At 39.8% G+C, this 25,002-nt stretch overlaps 1 protein-coding gene across 4 annotated transcripts in view; it reads left to right on the forward strand.

Moving 5' to 3' along the window:
* SRSF11 (serine and arginine rich splicing factor 11) overlaps positions 1-20,570 on the forward strand; it is a 34,267-nt gene extending 13,697 nt beyond the window's left edge. For 3 of the 4 annotated variants that reach the window (XM_042462429.1, XM_042462432.1, XM_042462433.1), the window contains 9 exons: positions 2,605-2,697; positions 3,994-4,043; positions 8,330-8,457; positions 10,216-10,297; positions 14,262-14,393; positions 14,694-14,783; positions 17,891-17,986; positions 19,012-19,150; positions 19,268-20,570. In XM_042462429.1, the coding sequence (XP_042318363.1) occupies positions 2,605-2,697; positions 3,994-4,043; positions 8,330-8,457; positions 10,216-10,297; positions 14,262-14,393; positions 14,694-14,783; positions 17,891-17,986; positions 19,012-19,150; positions 19,268-19,459 (1,002 nt within the window). In that variant the 3' untranslated portion in view covers positions 19,460-20,570. The remainder of the gene's footprint in view (positions 1-2,604; positions 2,698-3,993; positions 4,044-8,329; positions 8,458-10,215; positions 10,298-14,261; positions 14,394-14,693; positions 14,784-17,890; positions 17,987-19,011; positions 19,151-19,267) is intronic. The other variant, XM_042462430.1, reaches the window with a different exon arrangement.
* Positions 20,571-25,002: the final 4,432 nt, after the last annotated feature.

Here is a 25,002-nt window from a genome sequence, read left to right on the forward strand (position 1 = left end):
GGGTACTCATTTTAGCGACCTCGGAAAGATGCAAGCCTGAGTCGAGCTTGGGCCCTTTTGCTGGTCTTGAACTCGCAACCTTGTGGTCTTGAGTGAATGGCTGCAGTACAGGCATTTAACCACTGCGCCACCAGGGCTCCTTGATTTTAGTAAGACTTTTGACAAATTTCCCCATGATATTCTTGCAAAGAAGCTAGTAAAATGTGGCCTACACAGTGCTACTGAGGTGGATTTGTAATTGGCTGACTGACCGAACCCAAAGGGTGTTCACCAAGGGCTTATCATCATCCTGGAGAGAGATGACTAGTGGAGTGCCACAGGGATCTGTACTGGGCCCTTTGCTATTCAACATCTTTATCAAATGACTTGGATGAAGGAATAGAGAGCATGCTGATTAAATTTGCAGATAATATTAAACTGGGAGGGTTGCTAATTCCCCAGAGGACAGGATTAAAATGACTTTAACAGGTTGGAGGGCTGGGCTAAGCTAACAAGATTAATTTCAACAGGGGGATCCTACACCTAGGCAGAAAAAAATGAAATGCGCAGATACAGGGTGGGAGACACCTGGCTAGTTCATGTGAAAGTGATCAAGGAATCTTAATAGACTACAAGCTGAACATGAATCGGCAGTGTGATTCAGCAGCCAAGAAAGCCAACTTGATTCTTGGTTGCATCAACAGGAATACAGTGTCTAGATCAGGGGAAGTGATAGCACCAATGTATTCTGCTTTGGTAGGGCCTCACCTAGAATACTGTGTCCAGTTCTGGGCACTTCAGTTCAAGAAGGATGTTGATAAGATGGAGTGTGTCCAGAGAACCTTAATGGTGAAAGGTCTGGACGCCATGCCCTATGATGAGTAGCTTAGGGATCTGAGAATGTTTAGCCTGAGGAAAAGAATGTTAAGAGGGGACATAATAGTCATGTTTAAATATTTGAAGGGATGTCATATTGAAGAGGGAATAGGCTTGTTTTGCACAGCTCCAGAGGCTAGGGCAAGGAGCCATGAATTCCGACTACAGGAAAAGAGATTCCATCTAAATCTCAGGAGGAACATCCTGATGGCCAAAGCTGTTCAACAGTAGAATATGCTACCTGGGAGTGTGGTGGAGTTGCTTTCTTTGGAGGTTTTTAAACAGAGACTGGGTGACCATCTGTCTGAGGTGCTTTGATTGGTGTTCCTGCTTGGCAGGGAGTTGGACTCAATGGCTCTTGTGGTCTCTTCCAGCTCTATGACTTTGTACGAAAGCAGTGATGCTGGGCAGCCTATAAGAGTTCTGAGTTCTTGAGCTCTGGCCAAGATGTCTCACAGCATAATTTACCTACTGCTCCTAGGTTTGCATGATTTATAATAATAATAATAATAATAATAATAATAATAATAATAATAATAATAATAATAATAATAATATTTAATAATAATAATAATTATTATTATTATTATTATTATTTTTATACCGCCCTCTGGCAAACCAATCCGGGCGGTTAACAACAGTAAAATATAAAATATGACAATTAAAAACACTTTATCCCTCCCCCCCTTAAGACAGTATTAAACAGTATAACATATTAAAAACACAATACAAGCATAAAACCAGCAGTTAAAACTAAAAACCCTGATATCCCTCTGTTGATCCTCAACCATCACTAAGATGGGGCCACGGGAGGAATGAGGGAATCAGGGAACCTGGGAACCTGGGCCAGGATGGTTAATCTGGAAAGGCCTGCCGGAAGAGTGTATAAAGTGTATAAAGATATGGAAGGTTTCCACAAGTAGGTTGCCCTACTGTGCATTATTTGTATGTCTTTTTTGCTTGCACTTCCCTCCTCTGATTGTTTAATTAGCAGATTATCAGTATTAGGTTACAGTTGCATGGTAGTGTATGCTTTGAACACAAGGATTGTTCAGTCAGTCCAGTTAAAGGATCAGGTGGGAGGGGATTTGAAAATCCTTGCCAGAGAACCTGAAGAGACAGTAGGTCGCAGTGACCAGTGTCTAATGGTTTGATTTGGCAAAAGGCATGTCACTGGAGAAGAATCATAAATTTATTGGAAGAGGACCTGCTTTATATGTGGAAGGTCCCAGGCTCAGTCATGGGAAACGTCAGTTGAAATGGATTTCAACTAGCAAATGATGCAGATCCCAGAGAGCTGCTGCCAGTCAGATGATGATATACTCAGATTAACAGTACAGTCATCCCTCCATTTGTGCAGACTTTAGATCTGCGACCTTCACTTAGTTGCAAGGGGCAAACGGGGGGACTTAGAAAGGGGTATGCGGGGCTGCACCACCATTCAAGCCAATAGGGCTTGAATATCGGCAGATTTCCAAACCGATTCTCTTGTGAAAACAGAGGGGCGATTGTATATGGTATATGCAAGGTTCTTGTGTTTTTTCTGATTTATGCCACTGTTGGTAATCATACAGCAGTATGTCTGATTTAATCAGAACAGTTAAAAGCTACTGCCTGTAGAGATGGTGAATGCTATTTTTAACTGATTTTATCTTCCTTGTCAGGCAGAAACATGCTATGAGCTGCATACTTATTTGCCTTCTGAAAAAATATTGCTACCTATATTTCAACTGATTCTCTTTACTACAGATTGGTGCTGTCCCTTTGGCTGCTTTAGGAGCTCCAACGCTTGATCCAGCTCTGGCCGCTCTTGGTCTTCCTGGAGCAAATTTAAACTCTCAGGTGTGTTGAGCACGTGTCCTTGCACACACATTGTTTAGTCTCTTGCAGGTTTTTAGTTGTGAACTTTTATGCAATATTTTAGTCTTTCGAGCCAGGCATTAATAAGCCTTAATTGTCAGATAACAAACACATCAAGAAGTTCAAAGTGATTTAGTGGGCAAATGTTTTAGTATTTTGTTTCAGAGAAACTGGCTTAATGTAAAGTAGTGGGGTTGTCCTGTTTCTAGCAGATATAATTGCATGGTAACCTTGTCGAGTGCCTTTTGTAGAAAGTCAAGTTCTATAAAGTTCTGTTACCATATATCCCCTGTTCTTTTTAACATGTACTTAAAACCACTGAGTGAGGTCATCTGGAAATTTAAGGTGTGGTGTCATCAATAGCAAGTACATCACTGTATTTCTTCTTTCTGGTGAAGTAGTTGATTGTTGAACAAGTGGCAGAGATAAATATTGAATGAGATGACGGCTAATAAATTGAAGCTTAATCTAGGCAGAACATTGGGTGGAACATAATTGCATAATGAATTGTATGATTTGTGAATAAAAACTACTGTAGTTTCTAGTAGCTAAGGTCATGCTTAGTAGTCTCCTTTTTAAAAAAAACTTCATTAGCATCAAGATTGTGATCACTTATCCTCTATGAATTCTACAGTCTTATCAGGGAATCTTGCTGACAAATCAGAAACTGAACTCAAATTCAAACTTAATTTATACTTTAGATTCTAAAACATGAATCTAAACATGCTCCTTAGGACTGGAGCATGGCTTTGGCGTGGCTTCCAGCCTCTTAGGATGCATGTATCATTTAAAAGCATACCTCCAAAGTGACTCGAAACAGCTTTATTTTGGCCTGTCTATATGGGCCCATAGTAACAATTAAAGGCCAAATGCTCATATTAACTCTCAGTGTAAGATTGCTGATGAGAACTAAATCTTGGAATTTACTGAACCACAGCAGCTACAAGGTTAGAACATGTTTAATCTCATTTAGCTAGTTATGTGTAACTTTTGGAAACAAACCTTAAAAAGGCTAGAACCACTCTATCAAGGCAGCTGATAAGTAAGTGCTTTCTTTACTAAGAATAAAAAAGACAGTGTTTCATTTTACCTGGAATGATGCCATAATCTCAGAATTTCAGATGACAAACTTGCATGTGGCTGGCAAACAGTTGTTACACAGTGGCTTCTTTAATTTGCAGGGTACCTTCTTGTTTTTTTATTTTGAGTTGGTTTCAATGTAATTTCTTTTCCCAAATTTTCATATGTAAAACAATTTCTTGTCAATTTTCTTTATAGTCTCTCGCAGCAGATCAGCTATTAAAGCTTATGAGCACAGTGGATCCAAAGTAAGTATGAATTTTCATTTTTGCACTGTAACAAAGGTGGTTATGACTGTACTGTATTCTTTTGCCAGTAGCCAAGTGAAATAAGGGTTCTGTGAGACTGCTCACAGACAGTCTTGGAAATGTTGCCACGCAGATCTATTGTTTTGTTTTTACCAGCAAAAATAGTGTAGTGAAAACTTGATATTGCACTGCAGTGTATCACCTTGATCTTGTCCCGCCTCTCCACTTGTAGCAAAAGGAATGCTAACAAGCACTGATCAGCAGTCTACTTCCTTCACAGTCACAAAGATTGATTCTGCATCACATTTATGTGGTTTGGGTTTGCCATGAAAGGTACCACACAAAAGGCAGTATTTTATTTGTGCAGTGTGCCCTGTGACTCCAGGGATGAATTGCAACTTGGGGGGTATGGTCCTGTTGGGTAAATAAAATGAAATTATGTTTAAAAAGTGAGGTAATATTGCAGTGATGGCACTGGAAATTTATTGGAGCTTGCATATGAGTCCTCAGTGCATTATTGAAACAACTTAAGACTTCTGAATATGGACAGTGAGGAAGCTGCTACAGTCACCTGCAGCAGTTGTGGTATGTTTGTTTTCTTGCCTATAGGTGTGAGTAACTGCACTTGCACCATGTGCAAGATGGTAGCCCTGCTGGAAGAGAAGGTCCAGCAGCTAGAGGCCTGGATGTGTACACTTCAGCATATTAGTGAGCAAGAGGTTTTCCTGAATAAAACAGAATGGACAGCCCTGGATGGGGAACACACAGAGGAAGTTTCTGGGGAGGAGGTCACTTCACATACACAGGAGGTAGACATTTGGAGGAATGTGACATACAAGTAGAAAAACCAAGGATTGCTCTATGAGCTTGCAGCTACAGAATCGAGTTGAAACTCTCTCCCTTATCAGGGATGGTGAGGAAGATCAGCAGGGCCAGTTGTTAGGGAAGGTGCAGGAGACCTTGGGAGCACCACAACAGGGAATAGCTGCTGCTAATCCTCGAAAAAGGCATGTAGTGGTGGTGGGGGACCCCTTGCTGAGGGGTACAGAATCAGTGTTTGTGGTCCTAACGATGTCTCAGGAAATGTGTTGCCTTCCTGAGGCAAAAATCTGTGATATGACGATGAGGCTGCCAGTAGTCTCAAAAGACTGCTCAAGAGGACTTTAAACTGAATTATATGAGGGAGGGAATAACGCAAATATGCAAGGACCAAACAGTGGGAGGGAAAAACATTACACAGGCAGCTAGGGAAGTAGGGCCCATGATCTTAGATGTCTCTACACTAATGCACAGAACATGGGAAATAAGATGATCTTGAACTCCTAGCACAACAAGGCAAATACGGTATAATAAGCATCACTGAAATCTAGTGGGATGAGGCTTATAATAATAATTTGTTTTATTTATATACCGCTATTCCAAAGATCATAGCGGTGAACAGCAAATAAGCTAATTAGCAAGTAAGCTAATTTGCCCCCAACAGTCTGGGTACTCATTTTAGCAACCTCGGAAGGATGCAAGCCTGAGTCGAGCTTGGGCCCTTTTGCTGGTCTTGAACTCGCAACCTTGTGGTTTTGAGTGAATGGCTGCAGTACAGGCCTTTAACCACTGCGCCACCAGGGCTCCATGATTGGAATGTAGGGTATAATAGACAGGTATAACATTTTAAAGAGAAATAGGCCAAACAGGAAAGGAGGAGGAATAGCATTATATGTCAGGGATATTTACATCAGTGAAGAGATCCAGGTTATCAGTCCTGAAAGCCAGGTGGAGAGCATCTGGATAAAAATTAATAATAATAATAATTTATTTATATGCCGCCCAATCACTGGGAATCCGGGCTGCTTACAACAGAGGGGTTAATACAAAGTAAAGCAATAACAGTAAACATGAAATAAAAAACAAATGTAACATAGCAGCATATTAAACAATATCAATAACATAACAATTAACAATAGCAGTAAATAACAAAAACAAAAATACATTAGCAAATCAACAGCAGCAGATTACATAGCAAAATACATAGCAATTAACAAAGCAAAGCAAGTGAAAAAAACTAACAATAAGCATTCCTTGCAATTAAATAATTAAAATGAACTCTAGGGAGAGGGACGAGTTCCTTCAGCATCCTCCAGCTTCTTTGGAGGTCTTTAAACAGAGGCTGGATGGCCATCCTGTCAGGGGTGCTTTGATTGTGAGTGCCTGCATGGCAGGGAGTTGCACTCCTTGTGGTTTCTTCCAGATCTGTGATTCTATGATTCTAACTCTTTGGAAAACTCTTAGAAAGAATGTAAGATGGGAGGAAGAAGCATAGATTTTCAGTTGGCACTAGGACAGCACATTTCTCATTCTGAATCAAATCCCCTAGAGTGGCTATGGTCACTGAGTGTGCATTGAACACATTTTTATTCAAGCAGACTTTTAATGTGTCAAATTGTTATAATTTACCACCAGGATTAGAAACTTTTCTCTACAGCTCTGGACCTACCTTTTCCTGTAATGGAGGTCCCTGCAAGTTTCAGCTAGTCTCAACAAAGATTCAGCATCCCTGCTCCTAGGCTGTATCTTCACTGCACAAATAATGAAGTTTGACATCACTTTAACTGTCATGGCTCAAAGCTATGGGATTCTAGAAATTGTAGTTTCGTGAGACATTTAGAGAGCTTTGGTGCCACAACAAAATACAGAGTAACAGGCTGGGAGCAGCCACTGAGGATGGTGCTGTCCAGTGTCCTCACTAGACAGGTCTGCAATGATGGCACGCCCAAGGGAACACTGAGGATTTTAAGACATGGACTGGTTCATAAGGGGAGAAACGTTTTTATATTCTGGACTTAAGCTGTATAGGGCTTTATCAGTCATAACCAGCACTTTGAATTGTGCCTAGAAACAAATCGGTAGCAAGTACAGCTCTTCAGCAAGTTACATGTTCCCTGTAACTGATGCCAGACAGAATTTTGAACCCACTGAAGTTTCCAAAGGTAGTCCCACGTAGAGTAGGATACATTTGCCTTCTCTGGAAATGGGTGCAGCTGGCACACTAGTCTTAACTGTACAAATGCCCTCCTAGCCACCCTTGAAACTTGTGTGTCAAGGCACAGGGTTGAGTCCAAGAATACATTCAAGCCACAAGCCTGAGAATTAAGGGGCAGTGTATTCCTTTCAGTACAGTTTGAATCCTTGTCTTCTGATCTGCTCTTTGATCAGGAACACATCTGTCTTGTTTGGATTAAGCTTCGATTTATTAATTCTCATCTAGTCTATTACTGACAGCAGACACTGGTTCAATATCAAAACAGCTTCTTTGGTATCTGACGGAGATGAGAGAGAGGTATGTCACCAAACTCCAGATGACCTGTCCAAGGGGATTCCTACACACATTAAAGAGCATCCAGACAAAACGGCTCAGAGGGATCCCATAAGCCAATAACCATGGTGTCTTAACAGGCATCCCTTAGCACAATCTTCTGAGTTTGTCCCCAAGAAGGATCAGAAACATTGTAAAATAGAGCTTCCAAGTCCCATCCCAGAGCAGCACTGTGGAAGGATATAGTGGTTGATGGTACTGATGATATGGTTGGTGGCACTGAAAGCGGCTGAGAGGTCTGACACAGGAAGCACATGCTCACTATGCAGTTCCAGCATAGGTGTTCCACCAAAGCAGCCAAACCTGTCTTGATCCCATAGTCATACTCTCTTTGGGTAAAGTGAGACTGGCACAGTGGGCAGTCTCCTTTATGCAGCACTGGTACTGTGTCTTGAAACTAATGAGGTGAGGAGGTTCTTTGTTGTAGTCCAAGTACACCCTGCCTCCACTTCCTGAAATCCACAATAGTTTCCTTGGGCTTTTGATAGCATGTAAATATCTGTCAGAGGTGTGTTTAATAGAGATGATGTAGTGAAATAAGCCATACTATTTCTTTTTTCTTTCAAGTAACTGGAATGATGTCTATTCAAGAGACCCTCTTCATTAACTGTTTATTATTATTATTATTATTATTATTAAGTTATTATTCCAACAAAATTTTCCAAGTACTGTATAGAAAAGGGAAAAATCCCTGACCACATGGATACAGCGTTATACGTATACATGAAAGGGAAGGAAAGGAAAGGAGAGTAAAGGCAGGGCGGGGGGAGTAAAGCTAAGAGATATAAACCACAATTTCAAAAGTTAAAATGTTGCTTTCAGTCTGCCATGTATAATTTTGAAGCAGGCATTTCACAGAGTGAGGATGTTCTTGCTTGGGATAGTGCAGTAACCAGCTGTTAACTATTTTTTTTTCCAGGCTGAACCATGTAACTGCAGGCCTCGTTTCACCAAGTCTGAAAACAGATACCTCCAGTAAAGAAATAGAAGAAGCCATGAAACGAGTACGAGAAGCACAATCTTTGATCTCTGCTGCTATAGAACCAGGTAAATCAGATCTAAAGTACTCCTTAAATCATCGTGCTTTACAAAAATCAGTTGTATCAGACAGTGTGCTTCTCAGTACCAGGTAAGAATAGCTCAATCAAAATGTGTACAGCAGCTGTGTAAAAGGGGGAAACAATAACGTTAAGGATAATTTTTGGGTGGGGGGGACAGCTAATATAATGTCTCCAGTTCCCTATGAGTAGAGTATTGTATAATATTTACAGACAATTTGGTGGCAATCTTTGCAGATCCCTCCTTCATTTGTGCATCTTAAAAGCTGTTTCAGAGTGTTTGCAGACTATTTGAAACAACATGGGATGTGGCAGAGGGAATGTGTGAGAAAACAATTTCTATGTATATGAAGCCCCAATTTAACAAGGTCCCCCCCCCCCATATATGAATATTTACACTCTTAACATGCACAGGTATTTCAGCTTCCATCTTAGGAAACTGTTTCATCTATCTGTTATTTATTGGATGGCTTGTCTTAGACTGGGGCTAGGCCAAGGTGGTAGAAATAGATAAGCACTGGAGAGAACCAAGGAGATTTCTATGTTGCCATCATTATTAGTCATGAAAAATTGTAGATAAGAATATTTTTAAGATATTCCCTTTATAGGTAAAGACAGGGAATTGTGCAAAAATATAAATGTGACAAATAGATATTAGGTTTTAAAAGAATGAAATAGCATTATAAGTAATACTGCAGTTGTAATTTAACATGTTTTATTATGCAGAGTATCACCATTTTTTAGGAAGTGAATGAATAACATGACTATGTAGTGATGCAATTGGACTAACGTATAAAGTTCTGTTTTCTGCACCTTAAAAATAATATTGTAGATCTGGAAAAGGTGAAGAAATGAGCATCCTGAATCATTGGATTTGAGCTACATTGCTATGAGGAAGGATTGCACAGTTTGGGGCTTTTTATTTAGGGAAAAAAAAGGGCTGTGATAGCAGTATATAGAAGTGCATGGTGTGGAAAGGTGGATGGAGAGACCTTTTTTCATAATAGTAAAGTCATACAACAAATGTTAATAGTAGGAAATTCAAGAGTGATAACATCTACCTGGTGCTATCACAGTATGTGCTGTTCCACATTTCAATTCCTACTAGGTCTGGTGGCTGTATACTATCTCCAGGATCAAAGATAGTATGCCTCAAAGAATTTCAACAAAATTACCAACTTTTTGCCATTGGGGAATTTTTTTGTGTCAACCAGTATAAGGTATTAGAACAAACATTAATGGGCACTGCCATTTTTAAGCAAACCAACAAAATAGAGGTTGTGTACCCTGGCTGTCAATATAATGGTTCCTTGGGAGGGAAAATTAGCATTTCTCCCTTCATGAGACCAAGGTGAGTCTGGAAACAAACCAGGTTACAATGACATTTTAATTTGCTTTTCTTCCTCCTTGTGTTCTCTGGGTTTTAGCTGTGGCTATTTGAGTTGAACATGCTGTTCTGCCCATGCAAAAACATTCTTTTGGGTATGGTGTACTATTTGTATATTCTGCAATACATTGGAATTTTGACAGGGGTTAGAAAAAAATGCAGAATTCTCACTGCAGTTTTTTTTATTCCACTACATGAGATTAACAAAAAATAGGCATTCTCCACCACCACCACCACTAAAGCCCTTCTTTTAGATAAGAAACCCATCCTGTTTTAGTTTTACACTAACAAAGCTTAGAAGGGTAGATCTTTGCTAACCTTTTTATAACCAACAAAACATTCTTAATCGTTTAATTTTAGATAAAAAGGATGATAAGAGACGGCATTCAAGATCCAGATCACGTTCAAGGAGGAGGAGAACACCATCATCTTCTAGACACAGGTAAAACTTTATACTCTGGGATCACTGACATTCTCAGGATGACACAGAGGAACAATTCACCACAGTTGAGTTTATCCCCTTGTGGCAACATTCTTTTTCGTTACTACCATTAAGACTGCCTCCCCCCTTCTTCTTCTTCAGTTTATTTTTTCCTGCCACACCAACCTGACATGGGTTAGCCCTTTTCTGGTAAATTAGAATAATTAAGAAACAAAGGTGGAGAAAAGACAGAAGGAAGAGAAGAAGGAAAGACAAAAGTAATGGGAACAAAGAGCAAGGAACACCCAGTGTCATTGAGAACAGAAGTGAATGGGGGAAAAAAAAGCAGAAAACTAGAGCCACCGAGATGATCACTGCAGAAGAAATTAAAAAAATAGGTACAATATAAAAATGGAAAAGAGATTAGACAGAAGCGTGGCTTGAACCTTGAGGAGTCAGCAAGTGCTTTGTTTAAGGGGAAAAGAGGAAAAAGACAGAGGATGGCTTAAAATTGGATTATGTTTGTTTGAGTAGACCAGAGAAAAATGCTGTGCTAGCATTGGAATCTCTCAGGATTGGTTCCAACCACCTTTTGAATACTCGGAGATCAAAACAAGGGGAACAGCCAGATTAGGACAGCTCTGCAGTAAGGGCAAGCGTGGCTTTGGCAGCACCATCTGCTGGGACTGATTACAGCAAGGTGAAAGGGGGAAATAACCTAGTAAATTTAAGTTTTGCAACAGATGCAGCAGCATCTATTGAGGCTTGCTGCAACAAGGTGGAAATTGAGAAATTTTTAACAGCAAGGCACTACTATGCATTCGTCAGTGAAGCACATGACACCAAAGTTTATGTCCTGTTTGCAAATAGTGTTTTCATCAATGCCTCATGTGAGTGGGAGACAAGTAGATATAGATCAGAGACAGCCATCCACAAACAGTAATGAGGATACTGCCTGTTTATAATGTGGGGAAATACAGGGAGCAAGAAAGTAATGAAATCAACAGATCATCAGTGGTGTTCCCAATCAAAAAAGGAAGAGCAAAGGAATTTAAACACAAAAAAATTGTCCAAATCAAATTTAGGTGAAATTAAATCAAAATGAAATGAATGTATTTAATTTAATTAATTATAAATGTAATGAATTTCAACAAGTGGATAATTGTAAAGAGGGAACACGGTTTGACGATAGTTGGAAACTACTTAAAGGCATACACAGAGAGAGAGAGATTATCATTGTGATTATTTCATGGAGAGATGGGCCAGAAATCTAGGAATAATTTAGCATTTGTACCCTAGGACTGCAATTTGGTTAAGAGACCTTAGACAGGGTACTAGTGGAAAATAATAATAAGAAGCAGGTTATGACAACATTACAAAATAAAAGCTTGGATAGGAGATATTACAGAGGAGGATTTCCTAGTTATAGTTCGTTTCATGGGGGAAGAGGAATGGCTAGGCAGATAGATTATAGGGAATGTAGACAGCCATGGTAGAGACCAAGGACAACTTACAGAAAGCAAAGTTTCCCATTCAGATAGAATCAGGGGAAAGGAGGTGGGTCTTCCACAAAATAAGGTAGAACACAATACTGGTAACAGGACTCCACCTGTGTGTGTGTGGGGGGGGGGGGGGATTACTGCTTTTCAGACATTTCTGCTTGGAAAGGGATCTAGGTGTCCTAGCAGACCACAAATGGAACAAGAGTCAGCAGTGTGATGCGGCAGCTCAAAAAGGCCAGTACAATTCTAGGCTGCATCAATAGAAGTACAGTGTCTAGATCTAGATCAAAAGGAGTAATCATGCCACTCTATTCTGCTTTGGTCAGGCCTCACCTGAAATACTGTGTCCAGTTCTGGGCACCACAGTTCAAAAAGGATATTGACAAGCTAGAGCATGTCCAGAGGAGGACAACTAAAATGGTGAAGGGTCTGGAAACCATGCTTTATGAGGAGAGACTTAGGGACCTGGGTATGTTTAGCCTGGAGAAGAGATGGTTATGATAGCCATGTTTAAGTATTTGAAGGGGTGTCATATTGAGGATGGAGCAAGCATGTTTTGTGCAGCTCCAGAGAATAGGACCTGGAACAATGGATGCAAGCTAGAGGAAAAGAGATTGCACCTAAACATTAGAAGAAACTTCCTGATAGTAAGAGCTGTTTGACAGTGGGACCTTGTCTTGGAGTGTGATTGAGTTGCCTTCTTTGGAGGTCTTTAAACAGAGTCTGGATGGCCATCTGCTTTCATTGTGAGTTCGTGCATTGCAGGAGGTTGGACTCAGTGGCCCTTGTGGTGTCTTCCAACTCTATGATTCTATAGCAGATCAATGGATAAACCAATTGGTAACAACTGGCTACAAAATCTCATTCAACAGAAAATCAGAAAGCAGTTATTTTTCTTGTGGTAAGAGATATTGTCAAAGAGGGGATAGTGTTAGCAGAGATTCTACATCTGTTAGACATAAGGGCAATAGAGGACTCTTCTTTACTGTACCCAGAAGCAATGGGACTTATAGTCTGGTAGAGTCTCAGACATCTCAGTGTCTATGTGAGATACATGGGGTTGAAAATGGAGATGCTTCAAATAATAAAAGACAACTCGAGGAAAGAGGATCTGATGGTTTCCATAGATATGAAGGAAGCTTATCTTCATGTTTCTATGACAATGACAGACAGGAGAGTACTAATACAGTGGTGCCTCGGGATACGAAATGATCGGGTTACGAAATTTCCGGGATACGAAAAAGTTGGATTGGCAAAAACTGTTTCGGGTTACGAAATATTTTTCGGGTTACGAAATTCAAATGCTGCAAAGTGCAGCTATAGGCTTTCCAGTGCTAACGGAAAAGTGTTTCGGGTTACGAAATTTTCGGGTTACGAAAGGAATGGCGGAACGAATTAATTTCGTAACCCGAGGCACCACTGTACCCCTTCTGATCTAAAATTGACAGTACATACACTGGTATGAGCCCTGGTGGTGTACTGCAGCCACTCACTCACAAACTGCAAGGTTGCGAGTTCAGTATCAGCCAAGGGCTCAAGCTCGACTCAGGCTTGTATCCTCCCAAGGTCACTAAAATGAGTACCCAACTTGTTGGAAGCAATTAGCTTACACTCTGTAAACCGCTTAGGGAGTGCTTAAGTGCACTGATAAGCAGTATGGAAATGTACTTGCTATTGCTATACTTAGGAACACCACAGCGTTCTGATAAATTTCAAGAAAAGATAATTGATTCCAACAGAGAGATTGCCATTTAGAAGCACACTTTGGAACACCACAGATATGAGGCCATCTCATAATATTTGCCCAGATTTATCTTCATAATCCACAAGAACAAGAATATCTGATTTCTTTTTTTTAAATCCCTTATGTGCCAAGATTGCTATGATAATGAACTATTGTCATGGGAAAAATTGTCCTTCGTGTGTTTATTTTTCTGGTACATCTGTCAGTTATTTATTTGGCTCTAGTCCATATTTTTCCTCCTTGCTAAACTTTATTGCTTTGGTAGTTCATGATCTGTTGTGGTCAGAATCATAGATTCATAGGAGCCCTGGTGGCGCAGTGGTTAAATGCCTGTACTGCAGCCATTCACTCAAGACCACAAGGTTGCGAGTTCAAGACCAGCAAAAGGGCCCAAGCTCGACTCAGGCTTGCATCCTTCCGAGGTCGCTAAAATGAGTACCCAGACTGTTGGGGGCAAATTAGCTTACTTGCTAATTAGCTTACTTGCTGTTCACCGCTATGATCTTTGGAATAGCGGTATATAAATAAAACAAATTATTATTATTATTATTATAGATAGAGTGGTGCCTTGATATCTGTTGAGGTTTGGTTCCAGCATCCTCCATGGATGCACATCTCATTATATACAATGGGGTAGTAAAATGGTGTCCCTTTGAGTATTTTCAAGCCATGGATGCATGATCTGTGGATATGGAGGGCTGACTACATTATTTTGATAGTGAATGTTTTTGTTCAACAGAAGATCAAGAAGCCGATCAAGAAGACGATCTCACTCAAAGTCAAGAAGCAGGAGGCGGTCTAAAAGTCCTCGACGGAGGAGGTCTCATTCCAGAGAGCGCACTAGAAGGTCTAGGAGCACATCCAAATCCAGGTACACTCAGCAGACTGTGAAGTCCTAAAACATATTTCGGACTGGAGCATTTTGCCTATCCTAGCTGAAAGGATGTCAGAACTTAGATCCATTGGAGTTGAAATGGGGGTGAATGCAGTTTCCTTCCACTCTGTAGTCCCTACATTACCATCCCACTAACTTTCTGGAGCAGATGGAATAGTGGGAGAGATGGGGCTATAAAAATGCTTCCTTTTCAAGAATTTTATAACAGTTTATTATTTTGGAATAAAGTAAATAGAGCTTAATTACTTGTACTTAGCAATCTTGGGATATTTTTAGAGATAAAAAGAAAGAAGAAAAAGAGAAGAAGCGGTCTAAAACTCCACCAAAGAGTTACAGCACAGCCAGACGATCCAGAAGCACAAGCAGGTATCTTAGCTTCTGTTACTTTGTATTTCCCTTTTGAAACATAGTTTTAAAACCATTGTGGGAAGTCTTTCAACTGTTTGAATGAGAATTGTGTCTTACAGAAAAGCTCTTTTGTGAATGATACTGCTTCAGGTTATAAAAACACGTTAAACAAAATAACTACACTTATTTATTTGTTTGACTCACGTTCTATCTAATGGACATATGCAGCTAAGGTGGCTTACAGTCCTGAAAATCAATGATAATAATACACCTACCAAAACAGTAACATAGTTGATTAAAATACTAAGAAGGGTGATAAAAGCAGCAAGTTAAATGTAAATGTCAAAAGAGAAAAGTCCAGCCTGGTAGATAAATGTATATAATGAGGATGCCCTGCAAGCCAAACCTATTTAGGACTTTGAAAATCAATACTAATACTTTGAATTGGGCTTAGAAACTGACAATTAAGTGAGTACTGTTTGAAATAACCAGTTCCAGTGTGCAGCCATGGACTTAGCTGGACCATGCTCAGATATAATACGAGGGTGTGCTGAAAAGTTCTTGGCCCAACCAAGAAAGGAGGGGCCTAAAACCATGAAACTTATGTACTATTCCATATATTCACCCCAAAGACACAGTTGACACACCATTTCTTTTTCTTTTTCTTTTAAACCTTTCCAAAAACATTCTGATATCTGGTCATAAAATACTGCTCTGCTTCTCCTATCACCTCTGAATCATTAAAAAAATTTCCTTCCTTCCAAACATTTTTTAAGGTTTTCAAAACTAGAAATAATGAGATTCAGTAAAATATGGTGAGTAGGGTGGATGGGGTATGCACTCAGACCCCAAGGTCTTCAAATCATCCATCATCTTGCCAGCCCTGTGAGCAGGTATATTGTCCTGCAAAAGGAGAATATCTTTCCAGAGCTTCCCTCACTGTTTTTCCTCCTTTAATCGGCACAGCAAGTTAAGAGTTTTATTCTGCATTAACTGTTTGGCTCTTATGAAATAGTCATCAAAATATTTTCCTTATCCCAAAAAACTGGCCATGATCTTTCCTGCTGACCTTTTAAGTTTTGAATTTCTTCAACCATGGAGAGCCTAAGTGTTGCCACTGCAAGGACTGTTTGGTCTTTGGATCATAGGGCCAAAACAGGCGGCCTAAAAACACCAGATTGGGGCTGCCACACCCCAACCCAACATTTTCCTGGCACAAAAAGAAATGGCAAAGAGCTGCTCCATTTTGCTACTGGAAAAAGGTGCCTTTGCTGCCATGGCGGCGGTTTTTCAGTGCTCTGGCGGCATGCGGCATCTAAACGCCACATTGCTGGAGCACCCAAAAATTGTCACCATGTGGGCAGTGGGCAGCCTCATGGTGTTTTGCCAGCATCTTGGGGACATGTGTCACTGCATTTTGCCAGTCTGTTTATCCCCATAGTGATATAACCATGTTGCATCAACCGTGACAAGTCATTCCAAAAAATTATCACTAGATCACGCAGAATGTTACAAAATCAACTTGAAGGTATCCAGTCAATTTTTTTTTCTGGTCACCATTCAAACATTTCAGCACCTACTTGGCTGATAGAATTTGCAGTGTATTCCTAGAATACAGTGGTACCCCGGGATACGAAAGCACCGCCTTACGAAATTCCCGGGATACGAAAAAAATCAATAGGAAAAAACTGTTCCGGGTTACGAAGGTTTTTTCGGGTTACGAAAAATTTTTTGGTGCTTTTCGGCGCTATTTCGCACGAAATCGCGGCTTTTCCCCATTAGCGCCTATGGCTTTTTCGGCTTACGAAGGATTTCGGGTTACGAACGCGGCGGCGGAACGAATTATTTTCGTAACCCGGGGTACCACTGTATCTCTAATGTCTCAGTCATTGTTTTAGCTGAGATTTGCTGATCTGCCATAATCATGTCATGAACATGCTCAACGTTTTTAGGAGTTGCTTCATCTTCAGTCTCAAAATCTCCATGCTATCAGTGATCTGGAAAATTCAGAAATTAGAGCAAGAATTGGCAGTTTACCATACAAAATAACAGTTTTTCAAGCTACAGTGACAAAATTACACTCAGATTTTAGGAAGTGGGTTAGCCTGAGAACATTTCAGCACCTCCTCATACATTACTACAGTGTAGATGAAAAGGTACCAGTTCACTGCCAGCCTCCAGATAGCCACTCCTAGCAATTTCATATATTAAAAGCAATGGGAACAAACTATAACTCTGAGAATGCCAAAGTAAGGTCCCCATGAGGCAGAACTATAGTTTTGCAGCACCACCACTTCGATAGACCATCAGGATAAGAATGTTACCACTGTAAAAGGGTGTCAGGGTCCTAGTTGAAACAACCATCTGGGCTGGGAACTATAGTCGATTGTATTGAACAAAGGTGAGAATTCCTGGAAGAACTGCAGCTTGTTTCTCTTGATTCTCCCAGCAAAGCTCATTCAACAGGGCCAAACCCTTGATTGAAATGGCTCTAAGTACAGCCGACCCTCCTTATCCATAGATTTTTTATCCACAGGTTCAAGCATCCACAACTTGAAAATATTCCAAAAAAATATAAATTCCAAAAAGCAAACCTTGATTTTTTCATTTTATATAAGGGACACCATTTTGCTCTGCCATTATATTTAATGGGACTTGAGCATCCACGGATTTTGTTATCCACGGGGGATTCTGGAACCAAACCCCAGTGGATAACAAGGTCTCACTGTAATATCATCCAGAAATGCCTGAAGCTGACCAGCAAGTTGACCCAATGGGAGAACATCCACAAAAAACCTCTTCTGATCCAACCCCAGCTTCTTCAGGAGAAGATGAACCAATGTCTTTTAAAGAGATTGTTAAGATGGTCAGTCCTCAGGAAAATGTTGATTACTTTCTGAATCTAAGTCCCCAGGCCACATCTATTGGCTGCAGTCTGTCAGGATGCACAAATAATCAAGAGCACAAGGACAGATAAATCCAACATCCTGTTCACATTCTGTTGCCTCAGCAAATGGAACTCATTCAGTAGATGTTAGGCTGATGCACAGCACACCTCCACCATCTGGTTCAGTGGTATGTTTTGATTTGGAGGGTCTTTGACTTTTTATTTCTGATTACTACAGAGAAAGGCGTCGCAGAAGAAGCAGGAGTGGCTCCAGGTCTCCTAAAAAGCCCAGATCTCCTAAGAGAAAGATGTCTAGATCTCCTTCACCTAAAAGGTTTGTACATGTAATAAACCCACAGAGATCGGAAAGGTGTAGGAAGAACTTAGCAATCTCCCTCTCTGTGATTGTTCTTTTAGGTAGTTCCTTGCAGTAGACACCTTTTTGTTAATAAGTGTACCTAAGGTTTGTTGTTGTGTGCCTTCCAGTTGTTTCCAACTTATGGTGACCCTAAGGCAAAGCTATCATGAGATTTTATTGGCAGGTTTCTTCAGAGGGGTTTGCCATTGCCCTCCTCTGAGACTGAGAGAGAGTGACTTGCCCAAGGTCACCCAGTGGGTTTATACAGACAAGCCAGGATTTGAACCCTGGTCTCCAGAGTCACAGTCCATTGCTCAAATTACTGAACCATGTTATCGTGGCATTATTCAAGCAAATAATGGATGGGACTGAAACATGTTAGAAGAATTACAGCTTTTTATTATGTTACATGTTCTTTATTGCAAGTTTTGGTCGAAAGTGATTATATAAGCAATTTTGTGGTCAAATGGTTGCCTTACATCAGTTTCTTTGATGTCCCTGTTGTACTGCTTTATAGTTAAACAAAAATATCTGTTCAGTCCAGTATTTGGGGAAACTATTAGCTTAGGGTGAAATGGCTGTTAAATTCTCAACAACAACAACAACAACAATTTAGTGCTTGTGTCTCATGCAGTTGGTGTTTGTGCATATGTTACATAGATTTTAACAGGCAGGAGCATGGATAGTATGTGGATGGTTTTAACAAAACCATCTTTTATATACTTAAATATTTTTAGTAATGTTATTCTTTGCTTAAATTTTAGTAAGCTAAGAAGAGACATTACCAGAATTAGTCTTGTAAAAAAATCTCACAACTCAATCCATTTCATCTAAATAAGCCTTGGTGCAGTTTTCCCTATAACCATACTTGGTGTTTGAATTTGACTGCCAACTTTCAAAAGAGGATTTCATGTGTATGATGCAAGGAGTAGAATGCAAACATTTGATTATTATTTCGATTAAATATTTTCTCAATATTTTGAAATATCTTTTCATTTCAGACACAAAAAAGAGAAGAAAAAGGATAAAGACAAAGAGAGGAGTAGGGACGAACGAGAAAGGTCAACAAGCAAGAAGAAAAAGAGTAAAGACAAAGAGAAGGATCGGGAGAGAAAGTCAGAGAGTGACAAGGATGTCAAAGTATGTTTAAAATTTTGTTTTTTCCTCTGTGCCTGTCTGGTACCCTGCTAAATTCTGTTTCCCAAATACTTTGAAACACGTCTTACATATTTTGCTATGTGTTTTATCTCGGCAAAGCAGGTCACAAGAGATTATGATGAAGAAGAACAAGGCTATGATAGTGAAAAAGAAAAGAAGGAAGAAAAGGCAGCAGATGCCACTTCCCCAAAGCTTAAAGATTCACCTGCTGAAAAAGGGAGTGGTGATACAAGGGAATCCAAAGTCAATGGGGATGATCATCATGAAGAGGATATGGATATGAGCGACTAATTGCCTTTGCAATGAAAACAGTTGACAACATGCATCAGTGTCATTCCTGTGTGATTTCTTTATGCTGTACTTGTTTAACCTTTTATGCTAGATGTATACAACTGTAACTATAATTGGTTGTAAAGCTCCTAATATTAAATACTTACATCAGAATTTTAGAGAAAGTAATATCTGGGTTTCCATTCTCGGTATTGGCCAAACTGAATTGAGTAGCCCAGCAGTTCTTACTCGCTTGGTGCTGCTTTTTCCATTTTGAGCAAAAAGCTGCATGCATCTTTGGCAGGCATGGACTGTTTGTGTTGTATGATCTTTTTAGTAAACCAGCTCACCTACAATAGTGTTTATAGAGTTTTATTCATTTACGATAATAGAGCAAAATAGGGAATGCACTGGCTGCATGTTAACTGTGGCAAGAACATCCTCATCTCCTACAACAAGGTGGATCTACTAAGGGTCTTAAATGTAGACAAACTAACATTAGCTTCATCTGGAGACAAATGTTCTGATAGAGATAGATAATCCTTTTGGCCTTGTGGCTGAATCTTTTCATTGTGGATTTGTTTGGCTCTGACAAGGTTGAAATGCACTAGCCTTTTTTGATGCCCAATGTAAGGAAAACTTTTGAGTCTAAATCTTTCTCAGGTGGTGTGCTTGATTTTATTTTTATTTTTTGGCAACTTGGATTTCTTGATGCTTATGAAAATCCTCTGTATTTTGCAAGATGAGCAAAAGTTAACCTTGTATCTTTTTGGTAGAATTTGCATTTATTTCATTTTGTCTGCAAGTATAAAAACCCTACAAAAAAGGTAGTGCATTTTAAAAATTAAACTTCATGATGATTTTAAAACAAGTCTACTTGATAATGTAATTGATCTCAAGTTGTATAAACTAATAAATTTGTGTTCCAGTCACTGAAGTAGTAACCTTTTGCACACAGTGATTTTATGTTATGCAAAGTAGTTGGGCAACCTGTTCTTTTAGTTCTGAAAGTTTTTGAAGCATATACTTTTGTGCAGGTAAAAACAAGAGTAGGCTACAGTCTGTGCCATGTTGATGTACAGTTTCTGAAATTGTTTTACAAGACTTTGATAATAAAACCCTTAAATATACATTTTCATTTGTACTAAAGTATACCTGTACCTATTTACGCTCTTGACTTGTACAAAGTTTGTTGATTCCCCCCCCACTAATATTTTCATATAGGATCACAGTCTTAAGAAACAGCAGAAATCTAGTAATTGATATTTAACTGCTCCTTCTAGTTATTTTTCTTTTTATTTTGGTAATGAGTGAACAAACACATAGTTAATTGTAGATCCCCTTAAAAGATAACAGTCTTTATAAATCAGATGATGGTCTTTATGAATCCTATTGTTTGTCTCAATTTAAGTAGACCCATTAAATCAGGGAAACTTACTTACCTGTTTCACTATTCAGTATGTCTACTCTAATTGAACTAACCAATATGATTCAGGACAAAATACCCAATGTATATAATGGTGTTATCACTGGAACATTTATAGAAGAGTGGGAGAAGGCTATAGTAATAACCAAAAATATCAGTCTTTATTTAAACAAAATGTTCTCAAAATTGATTTTAGTAACCAGTGAAAATTGGTTATGCAGTTATTTCTACAATTTAGTACATTTTTAGCTTGTTTGAATTTGGGAAAGTTAACTGCAGTAGTATATAAATATTTTCCACAGGTGTTCTTCCAGTGACAGTATGCTATTTGAAACAACTTTTTAGAATTTATTGATATGTAACTTCTTAAATGGTGAGGTATTTTATCAATATAGTGAAGTATATAAATAATGTCTCCTAGCTTTTCTTTCCAACAAAAGGAATGTAAAGTTATTGAAAGTGTTTTTTTAACCCCTTAAGGTTCAGGATTGGAGTCTTGTAATAGATGGAACTCAGCCATTTATTTAATGGCACAGTGCCAGGTAGGACTCTGGCCTGGAAGCCCAAACAAGAAATTAAACTTTATATTATTCTTACAGGCACACACAGTGGCTACAGTTGAGCAATAGCTAGACCATTGATACAAACTGAGCAATATGGATAAAATACCGTTTCCAATTAATTTATGTCACACTTGTTCTTTTTATCTTATTCTAATGCTCTAGGACTAATCAGCAGACTATGTTCATGTCAGGGATGATGGGAGTTGTGGCTCTTCACCTGGCCTGGAACTCACCACCTGGCAGAGAACAGGCTTGAAGACCCCGACAAACTACTCCAAACTGGTTCCTCAAATCCCTCTTGCTTCCACAAAATCTTTTCACCCTTGCTGGTTCTTGTAGCTTCACCCAAGACACCAGACAACTCAGTAGTCTTATATAAAAGATCTACTTTATTCTACTATATACACAGCTCCAAACAATACTCAACTCCTCACTCTGCAATCCACAAAATACAATGGGATCCATAGTCATTATTATAGCCAAAGCATGGTACCACCCACTGTGGTCTGTTTCCACCCAGTAGGCGTGTACATCATTCCCATTGGTTCTCTTTGTTCATCCTACAATTAATGATTTCATCATCTCAGCCTTGACCACTTTACAATTGTCAGGTGTGTCCAATTATTCACTATGCATTTCTTGTCCTTGGCACTCAGTACTTGTTAATTGTATTACCATTCACACCTGTGTGGTTCTCCATTGGCTTCTGCTGAGTCACTCTGACTCTCACATACATCTTTTATTTCTCTTACTGTATAACCCATGTTGCTTTTTCCTTAACAGTTCAGATATTTTGAAAAATGGCTCAGGATGTTTTGTGCATGTTGACTAGGAATATCAACATTTTCCCTGTACTGTGGGGACAAGGTTTTGCTCTTCCCGTTCACACCAAGGCAGGGCTTCAACCCAATTAATCTTCCACCTTAAGAGTGAGAGTTAGTCCCTGTGCCCAATCCATTATGCCTGGTGCATGGAGAACAACCTTGTGTAGTTGTCTTCTGCCAACACTTCACCCTAATGGACCTCAGCTAAAAGGGATAAATTGGTGATGGTTTAGGGGATGGAAAGAATTTACATAAATTCAACCTAGATAATGGAGAAATCGGAATAATTAAAAGATTTCCCATACCTTCGAGCAAACATTGATCAGAATGGAGACTGCAGTTTAGAAATCAGAAGAGGATTAGGAATAGAAAGGGCAGCTACGAAAGTACTAGACAAAATACTAACATGTAAAGATATACAGTTGAACACTAAAGTTAGAATCGTTCAAGCCATTATATTACCATCTATTACCATGTACAGTTGTAAGAGCTGGATAGTGAAGAAAAATAGGAAGAAATTATGTCTAAACTGAGGCTATCATACTTAGGCCACATAATGAGAAGGCACGACTCACTACAAAAGACAGTGATGCTGGGGAAAGCGGAGGGAAGTAGAGAGGAAGATCACATGCCTGATGGATAGACTTAATCAGGGAGACCACGGGTCTGAGCCTATAAGACTTGAGCAGAGAGGTAGGGGATATTGCGGCTTGGAGACGTCTCATTCAGTGGCATCTTCAGTCAAGATCGACTCAAAAGCAGCTAACAAGTAGGCTATTTCATAGGCAGGAACTGGCAAAACTAATACTGAGGACTCTGCATCAAAAAACTCAGAAATTCAGGGGGCAAGAGGTATATACAAACAGGAAGTGGTGGTAGTTCTGGCAACCAAACATGATGTGCACAAAGGAAAATTGGGCAGTGCACCATTTCTGGGACCAGGGAGTATTCTTCTGAAGCCATCATTGTGCATTCTGCCCAAAAATATTTAGGATGCTTCTCAATGTCCTATTTTCTCACCAGATATGAAATAGCTTGGGTGCAAAAAAACAGGGATGTGGAGTAGACATCTTTGTCTGCCTCACCCCCTGACAACAACAACAAAAAGCCCATAAAGAAGATGGCAGGTCTCAGGCTGCTCAGTAGTTCTTAACATACCCCTGAAATTTTATAATCTTACTTTAAAAAGGTGGTGAGAGTGCTGGAGCTGAATTTGAGAGTGACAGAATCTAGTGATAAAGTGCCAGAAACTAGCTGCTTCCAAGCTAGAATTTACATTTGTGTCTGTCTCTGAAACTGTCCAGAAACTTCAGTGGGTTCAAAACGCTGCAGCCAGAATGCTGACAGGGGCCAGTTGCAGGAAGCATAGGACTCTCTTGTTAAAACAGCTCCACTGGCTACCTGTTTGTTTCTGGGCAAAACTCAAAGTGCTGTTCATGACCTAGGAAGCCCTACATGGCTTGAGTCCAGACTATTTGAGAGACCTTATCGCCCCATATGAACCTTCAAGAGCCCCAAGATCTGCAGAAGGCTTTCTCTCAGTCCCATAAAGATCACAGGCTCACCCCTTCCTGCTGGCCTTTCGCCGCCAGGTAAAATCATTTTTATATCGGCAGGCTTTCTGTACATAATGCATAGCAGGGTGGTTTTATGGAGCGGATGGGTGTTTTGTCTGTTTTTATCTTTGTGATTTTATATTTTATTGTATATATTTTATGTGATTTTATATATAGATGTTTTGTTTGAATTTTATAATAGTTTAAAGGTTTTATCTGTGAGCTGCCTTGGGTCCCTTTGAGGAGAAAGGTGGGATATAAATGAAATTAAATAAATAAATAAAGCTGATAGAATACTCCCTCCTCCACCCCCCAATAAGGATCAAAATTCAAAGACATCAGATATAGCATGCATGAAGCCTCAGTTTTGGCTATCAGGGATGCTTCTGTTACTTCCTTATTTGCCAGGGCAACTAAAGGTGGGCAAAAGAGCATCATCCCCTGATTCTGATAGGTCAAAATACCCCAGTGCACCAGTCTTTAGGGCAAATACCAGCCTTGATATTTATTTCCCCTGCCATGGTGGGAGATGTGGTTGCCAGGAGGCAACGATGGTTAAAAAGTTACTGCAAGTGCCAAATTGCAACCCAACCTTGCTGCATTCCCCTTTATGGGGGCCAAATAATTTGGAGATGCTTTAGATGATGTGTAGTTGGAAACAAAGGATAAAAAGAAAGCCCTTCTCTCGACACTGGGGGAAAAAAAGACAAGAGGCTACACAAGACTGGTATCCAGTCATTTTAATCTTTGCAACCACACAGTTCAAAGACCAAGATTTCATACCTTTTCAGCCACAGTGGAGTGTTCCTAGATAGCAGCCTAAACAAGAGGATTAGATTCCAGCAGTGCTAAAAACAATTGATCTCAACAGTTTGCCCAATGACTGAGTGTTGCTTTCAGTTGTAGACATTTCACCTATCTCTGTGAGCAAACCTGCTTGGATGCCAAGAACTGTGTTAGAGGCCTACACTTTGTTCAGATGCCTGGTAGAATTTTATGAGCAGCTCCGTTCTGTTAGGAGAAGTTTGTCACGACACATGCACCAGATTGGCACAGGACACTTGCATTCACTCCTAACTTCCAATGGCTGAATCCTACAGATGTGGAGCTATACAGCACTTTGTTATTGTCGGGACTTCCTGCACGTGATACATTTGGGCTCAAGAATGCACTAGAAAACCTATCTGCACAGTGG

This window comes from Sceloporus undulatus, chromosome 4 (assembly GCF_019175285.1).
Source record: "Sceloporus undulatus isolate JIND9_A2432 ecotype Alabama chromosome 4, SceUnd_v1.1, whole genome shotgun sequence".
Lineage (NCBI taxonomy): Eukaryota > Metazoa > Chordata > Lepidosauria > Squamata > Phrynosomatidae > Sceloporus > Sceloporus undulatus.